At 50.1% G+C, this 7519-nt stretch overlaps 1 protein-coding gene across 1 annotated transcript; it reads right to left on the bottom strand.

Annotated features, from left to right (window-relative positions):
- Positions 1 to 3417: 3417 nt before the first annotated feature.
- Positions 3418 to 7271, bottom strand: HSP90AA1 (heat shock protein 90 alpha family class A member 1). Its single transcript, XM_011370947.2, has 8 exons — positions 7100 to 7271; positions 6471 to 6791; positions 6182 to 6347; positions 5853 to 6043; positions 5578 to 5725; positions 5117 to 5385; positions 4454 to 4787; positions 3418 to 4182 (listed from the first exon to the last, which is right to left on the bottom strand). Exons 1-8 carry the CDS (start codon positions 7223 to 7225, stop codon positions 4073 to 4075), a joined length of 1665 nt encoding a protein of 554 aa, XP_011369249.1. The 5' UTR covers positions 7226 to 7271; the 3' UTR covers positions 3418 to 4072.
- Between the last annotated feature and the right edge of the window lie 248 nt (positions 7272 to 7519).

Here is a 7519-nt window from a genome sequence, read left to right as displayed (position 1 = left end):
TAAGGCTTAGAAAAGGGACCACAGCTTCCTCCATTATACGGAATGATTTAAACAAACGGCCATCGCCACGGGAAGGGGGAAAATGTCAGTTCTAGATACCAGGTATTCAAAGCCACACATCTGTACCAGGTGCACCAGGCTTTCGGTGAGCGAACGCCACACTCCCTCCTTCACGGGCACACAGGCAGCAGCGAGGCAGGGTGACAAGCCACCAACGAGACGTGGAAACGTGGCAGGACAGCTGTGAGAAATACCACCGAGAAAGGGAGAGGCCTCGCGTGAGGAGAGGCTGGCAGGGCTTTTCTGAAGAAAGTGACGTAAACCAAGGCCGGATAGAGGGTTCGGCCCGCCCCCGGGGGCCTGAGACCACCCTGGGCCCGTTATGGCTTAACGGGTAGGTTTCTGTTTGGAAATGACAAAGTTCTGGAAACAGAGGTGATGGCTGCTGCCGATGCCACTGAGCCGTACACTTACAACGAGAAGTTGTCTGTTGTGTCCATTTAGGAACAGAGGGCGGGCCTGGCGGAGGAGGCCTGGTGCGCCAGGGCCTCCGGGGAGGAGCTTCTGCCGACTGCGCTCCGGGCCTGGCCACCTCAGGCTGGACGGGAGGCGAACCAGGTTTTGGAGATCTCCGAAACGAAAGTTAAAAAAGGAGAAGAAATTAGAGACTGTAAGTTAAAGTGTTTGTGAACCGAAGTGCTTAGGCGAATTCATTCACAAATATTTGAGAGCCTTCCACGTGCCAGACATGTTTTAAGCATTTGGGACACGTAAGTGAACGAAGCAGACCACGTGTCTGCATTCCCGCCGCGCAGGCCCAGTCCCATGGGCTCTTCCAAAAGCCCCGCCTCTGGGGACACAGCCGAGCCTCTGATGTCAGTCCCAGGCCGAGGTGCAGGATGGAGGCCCGGGCCTGCGCCCTCCAGTGGGCCTCCTGTGGTCCAGGTGGCCCTGTGCTGTCCCCCATCAGGTGAGAAGGGGTGGGCTGGAATGGAGTAAGGGGCCACCGAGCAGGATGATCAGGAGGTTTTCACGGAATGTGATGGTGGAGTGACCAATTCACCTTGACCCCACTATTTTGAAGAGGCCACAGGCTCGAGCATGGGCCTCCCCACCAGGGGAGTGGCGAGTGGCCTTGGGTCCAGGCCTGAGGCCGTGGCTCACTGCTAACGTTCACGGTGCCCAGTTACTGATTTCTACCCCCCGGCTTTGTCTCGTCACTCAGACCGTCCATGGGACCCTTCCCAAGGCAGAACTGTCTGGGCTCTCCAGCCTGGTGAAGCTCTCTCCCTTGTCCTGTCCTGGGGAGGCTCCCCACTCCATGTCAAGAATCACCCCTTTCTAGCAGCTTCCCCAAACCCTGCTCACCTGCTTGCTCTGTCCTCACGCCTCAGAGGGGGACTTTACCACCTTGATTGTGGCCGCCATCGCTTAGCTCCGCCCTGCTGGCCTTCCTCAGTGACGTTTTTTCTGAATGTGACCCACCAAACCGTACTGGGCTGGGTCTTAGTGGGCATTCAATAAAAACTTGACGAATACATGATTGGTGGGAATCACTAAAAGTTCAGAGGACCGAGAGATGGTTTGGGCAGACGTAGTCCAGGAAAACTTCCTGGAGGCGGTGAGGCTTAGACTGGGGCTTTGCAGGAGGTCACAGTGCAGGATAGCAGTATTGGTGGGAGAAGTGAGACTAAGGTGACCTTGCAGGACACAGGGGGGAAGGTATCACCTAGCAGGTGAAATCTTTGGAGGTGACAGCTGTCAGTTTTTGAGGACTCGTTAAACGCCGGCACCTAAGCCCATTCACCCTGGGAAAGGCAGGACGGCTCTCTCTACGGCAGGATCGCTGACTTACAAATGAGGTGCCTCCTACAGCTGTGCTTTGCTTTGCTTTGCTATTTAGGTGTGACACCGTTCACATCGCTCATTTTAAGCCCGATGGATTTTAATAAACATCCACGCGGTGCAGTCGTCCCCCTTCCCCTCTGCAGTCAATCCCACCATGACCCCCACCCCCGGGTGGCCCACTTCTCCGCTTCCTGTTGTGTTGCCTTTTCTAAAATTTTATGAAAATGAAATCGTGTAATGTGTAGCTTTTCCGTGTCTGGCTTTTTTTCACTTAGCATAATGCTTCTGAGGAGAATCCACATCTTAATGATGTTGAGCCTTGCGATACCTAGATACTTCAGCAGTGTTTGTGTCTTGCAAAGCCTTTTGTAAGACTGTGCTATTGTAAATTTTTAGATTTAATGATTGTTGCGAACGTAAATTGGTTTTTGTGTATTGATCCATCCTCAGATCTTGCTAAATTCACCTGTTCTCATGCTGTTTGTAGATTCCTTCCATGCTGGTTGTCTGTAAGGACAGCCACATAATGTTAGCAAAGTTGATCTTTTCTCAGTCCATATTTCTCTGCTGTTTTAGTGCTCATTACTTTTTTTGGCAGGACGCAGTTACGAAGGGTGCAAAGCCACAGTGGGTTTTGAAGCAGGCGAGGGGCTCCCTGGTGGTGTCTGCGGTGGCTAAGTGCCAGCATTGTGTGTCATCTGCGGTGGATAAGTGCTAGCATTGTGTGTCATCTGCGGTGGACAAGTGCTAGCATTGTGTGTCGTCTGACTTCTCACCTGCTCCGCTGGGCTTCCACCTTCTGGGAGCCCATCTCCAGCCCAGGGGTTACTCCTGAGTCTGACGCTTAAACACTTGGCTATTTGCCACTCTCCCCCCATCAGAGAGGTTAATTCCACTGGGACGTCATTCCCAGAGGTCCTGTTTGAATCCCATCAATGCTTTTTTATTTGGATGTGGGGAACGTGGAACATCCCCTCTTGCCATCCAATACCTAGTTCCGTCATGTCTACCCCACTTTCTCCAGCTGGTAACATGTCATAAGCAGAATGGCAGGAAGACCACAGCTGAGCAGTTAAACGGTTAAAAGTCTAACTCAATTTAAGTGATTCCCCTTCCTTTGCCTAAGGGACTAAGAACTACTGCCCCAGGATCCTGGTCATCGGCAAACCCCTTGTGTGCACCTGGCCTGAGGCCCTACAGGAAGCAACAAGGTTGGGGGGGAAGGGCAGTTAAGCAGATTTGGTAAAGAATCCCGGGACATTCAGAGGCCAAGGCATTAAGGGACTATATTTAGCGTGTTTTACAAATGCATGAGGGCAGCTTGGACATGGAGACCCTGAGGGAGGACAGACTGGGAGCATTGGTCTGACAGTCCCATTTCTTTGTGTCTAGAATACACTCACCACCCACACTTGCCACCCGAGTGTCCCCATGGACTTACAGCAGTCATTACGAGCCACCTTTTAAATTTTTCTCCTGGGCAAGACACGTATAGTAATGCTTTACCTCTTGGGACCACCCTGTCGTCCACAGTTCCCCTCCGTACCCCCACAGAAGACATCGGCCACGTAAGCTTTTTAATTCATCTGTATTTGTAATAACCTTTTGAAGCAGAATGTGACTTGAACACTACCATTTCGTTCACAAAGCCTGCTCTACTGACTTTCAAAGGGCTTTACAATACACCTGGGTGGGCTTATATTTTTTCTGAACAGTACTGTTCTTTGGAAAACAAGCTCTAGGGACACTCCCCTCAGGCTGGTTCAGTGTGACATACTAACTTCTAGAGACCATACATGCAGTGGATAACTACAGAGAATGAAAGGTTTAAAAAGATCCTAGCAGATAAACGTTTTAAGCACTGTTTTTCTTTTAAACATCACGGTATATTTTAGCACACGTCAGTGACAAAAGGTTTGGTCTAATAAGGAATCCGCTTGACAGCTAGATATTGTAGGTCCACAGAGTTAACATGAGCGCACACACCCCGAACATAACCTCCTCCGTTAAAATGAGCCAACGTGAAACCAGGAAGGGGAACTAGCTTAGTGCGTAAGGGATCACAGCATCGTACACGTAAGAAAGAAATCTTATCTTTCCTTTAAGTAGTTGTCATGCCATACAGGGTTTTAAAATGTTAACAAAAATAAAAAAAATCCTTGAAAACATGTCATCAAAGGAAACCAAGGTCAAGTGTCCCGACGAGCACGGCGGCTCCGGGCGCTCAGTCTACTTCTTCCATGCGCGACGTGTCGTCGTCCCCTTCCAGGGGCGGCATCTCTTCAGTGACGGCAGCGCTGCTGTCGTCGGCAGCGGGGTCGTCCTCGTCAATACCTGTTTTGGACATAAAACCCACGTGTTCAGAGTTCTTGAAACCACCGACCACCCGCTTAGACCGACGCCCCTGGCTTGTAACCACTTTCAGAGCGGAGCGATCAGAAGCTACATAAACCGGTTTCATTTCTGAGCCGATCACGAGGCGCAGTTATCCCTTCCGCATGTGACGACTAACACGTGTGCTCCCCGAACCTGGATGAGAATCCAATTTTGTTCCAACAGCGGAAAGTTACCCCTTTTCAACAGCTGTGCGCCCGAGTCCACTTACCGAGACCCAGTTTGATCATCCTGTAGATCCTGTTCGCGTGGGTCTGGGGGTCCTCCAGACTGAAGCCGGACGACAGGAGCGCCGTTTCGTAGAGCAGGATGACCAGGTCCTTCACGGACTTGTCGTTCTTGTCAGCCTCTGCCTTCTGCCTCAAGGTCTCGATGATCGAGTGGTCGGGGTTTACCTCCAGATGTTTCTTTGCTGCCATGTAACCCATGGTGGAGTTGTCTCTCAGAGCTTGAGCTTTCATGATTCTTTCCATGTTTGCTGTCCAGCCATATGTGCTTGTGACAATGCAGCACGGGGATGTCACCAATCGGTTGGACACCACCACCTGCAATCAAACATTAAGTGATGACTGGGCCTAAAAAGAATGTTATTCTAACTTCTCAGTACCTGTAATGGCTTTACTGATGAATCAAATATCACGTATTTGCAAATTCAGATCTCTAAAGCTTGCTTTCTGCACATTCCACCCCCTCAGGCCTTTAAAGGTGTTAAGAGCTACTATGCCACCACCCATCACTACACGGAAGGCCGTTTTCTATTTTTAAGCTGAGAAAACTTACAAAGGGAAATGGACCACATGACTCAGCTTTGAAAAGCACCTAACGCTGCTCCTAAAATGTGTCAATTAAGAAAACACAGCTACAACATACACACCTTTTCTACTTTTTTCTCCAAGATGTCCTTCATGATTTTGCAGAGGTTCTCAAACTTTGTTTTTTTCTCTTCCTGTTTCTTCTTCTCTTCTTCGTCTTCTGGAAGCTCCAGGCCCTCTTTGGTGACTGACACTAACGTCTTGCCCTCAAACTCCTTCAGCTGCTGGACACAGTACTCGTCGATAGGCTCGATCATGTAGATCACCTCCAGGCCGTGCTTGCGCAGGCGCTCCACGAAGGCCGAGTTAGCTACCTGGTCCTTGGTCTCACCTGACGTTGAAAAGTTACTTTTAGGCCTTTTCCTAGCCAGATCTGACCAGCATAGACGGCTCACGTTAACTCTCGCCTGACAGACACGGACCAACGTGCACAGGCGGCGCCGCGTGGGCAGAGGACACAGCTATAGTTCCTTCTAAGGTTACGAGAACAAGTACGCGGATTCCAGCCCCCATCGCCCGTTACCTGTGATGTAGTAGATGTGCTTCTGGTTCTCCTTCATCCTCGTGCAGTAGTCCTTGAGGGAAACCATCTCATCGCCTGAAGCAGAGGTGTAGTATCGTAACAGCTCCGAGAGCTTCTTCCGGTTCTGCGAATCTTCATGAATTCCCAGCTGAAAGACACTGGCTTTAGAAAGACTTTCTACATTGAACAAAACGATTTAAAACTCCAGAAGCCACTTTGCTGCTAACGGTCCAGTGTGCTCACACCCACCTTCGTATTTTTCGGCTCACACCCACCTTCATGTTTTTCGAGAACTGCTCGTAGAACTTCTTGTAGTTTTCCTTGTCTTCTGCCAGCTCGGTGAAGAGCTCCAAGCATTTCTTGACCAAGTTCTTTCTGATAACTTTCAAAATCTTGCTTTGCTGTAACATCTCCCGAGAAATATTTAGAGGAAGATCCTCAGAGTCCACCACGCCTCTGATGAAATCTAAAAAAAAACCCCAAAAAACCAAATGCGCTCTAAGAACGAAATTCAACAAATGTGCTAACCTAAAACACCAACCACCCAGGCGCACGTGACTCAACCTGGAGCTGAGCGCGCGCTCCAGCGGCAGTGCCCACTCACTCAGATACTCGGGTATCAGCTCCTCGCAGTTGTCCATGATGAACACTCTGCGGACGTACAGCTTGATGTTGTTCTTCTTCTTTCTGTTCTCGAACAGGTCAAAGGGAGCGCGCCTCGGAACGAAAAGAAGAGCTCTGAACTCCAACTGTCCCTCCACTGAAAAATGCTGCAAAAAAACACATCCTAAGTCAGTTACGGGATAAACACGTGCAATCACATAACTTAAAAACACATCGGGGGAGGGAGCACAGGCCAGGGCGGGGGTGGGAGGCGCTCAGCAGTCACTCGCCTTCACGGCCAAGTGGTCCTCCCAGTCGTTGGTCAGGCTCTTGTAGAATTCCCCGTACTCCTCGTTGGTGATGTCGTCGGGGTTTCTGGTCCAGATGGGCTTCGTCTTGTTCAGCTCCTCCTGGTCCATGTACTTCTCTTTGATCTTCTTCTTCTTCTTCTTGTCGCCATCCTTCTTCTCCTCCTCCTCCTCGTCAGAGCCGACGTCTTCTATTTCCGGCTTGTCCTCGGACTCCTTTTCTTCTTTGTCTTTCTCTTCCTCTTTGTCCTCCTTTTCTTCAGCCTCATCATCGCTGACTTCCTTGTCGCGCTCCTTCTCCACCTGCGGGAAGACAGGAAGGCACGTCACCGCTGCACTCCAGGACTAAAACCCAGCTCCACGCAACCGGCACGCTTTGTAACAAACCCCATGTTAGCTCAATCGTTCAGCAGCCAAAAATCTCACCAATATTTGACATATTTAATGTAAGTACAGCTCTGGATCCCTTGACAGAACAAGAAAAAACTTCAGGCTGGTCCAATAACTACTAAGTTTAGGCCTCTCCCTTATCAAAAGGTCTTGAAAACTAAGGATTCTAACTCGCTTCGGTCATCTATGCCTGCGTACTACACACACACACACACACTCACGAAGAGCGTGATGGGGTAGCCGATAAACTGGGAGTGCTTCTTCACGATCTCCTTTATCCTCCTCTCCTCCAGGTACTCCGTTTGGTCTTCTTTCAGATGCAAGATCACCTTTGTCCCACGACCCATAGGTTCCCCTGAAAAGAGAACAGAGAAATAAATTCAAGTTCAATCGCAACAGTCAAATCAAGGTAAAAAAAAACTACATACAATCCCTTCAACTCTTGACGCCATGCCTAATGCTTTCAGAACCAGACTGAAAGCAAAGACTACTGTCACTTCTGATTAGCTGCCTCATCCACGATACCCACGAATGCCACCCCAGGGCACTACACGTGCTCACTAGCTCTCTGCACATCAGGCCAATGACTCACAGCCTCTTCAGAGGTCCAGGGCTCAGAGCACCCCCACCTCCGCACGACC

The sequence above is a fragment of the Pteropus vampyrus genome, unplaced genomic scaffold (genome assembly GCF_000151845.1).
Source record: "Pteropus vampyrus isolate Shadow unplaced genomic scaffold, Pvam_2.0 Scaffold178, whole genome shotgun sequence".
NCBI classification, from domain to species: Eukaryota; Metazoa; Chordata; class Mammalia; order Chiroptera; family Pteropodidae; genus Pteropus; species Pteropus vampyrus.
The sequence above is the reverse complement of the archived record's forward strand: the minus strand, read 5'-3'. Positions and strand labels throughout refer to the sequence as shown.

Excerpts from the sequence above, each read along its gene's own strand:
- HSP90AA1 (XM_011370947.2), bottom strand. The coding sequence starts at position 7,225 with ATGGGTCGTGGGACAAAGGTGATCTTGCATCTGAAAGAAGACCAAACG. Across the intron at positions 6,044-6,181 it reads GCTGATACCCGAGTATCTGA|ATTTCATCAGAGGCGTGGTG; the intron begins GTGAGTGGGCAC and ends GTTTTTTTTTAG. Across the intron at positions 4,788-5,116 it reads TGGAGAAAAAAGTAGAAAAG|GTGGTGGTGTCCAACCGATT; the intron begins GTGTGTATGTTG and ends GTTTGATTGCAG.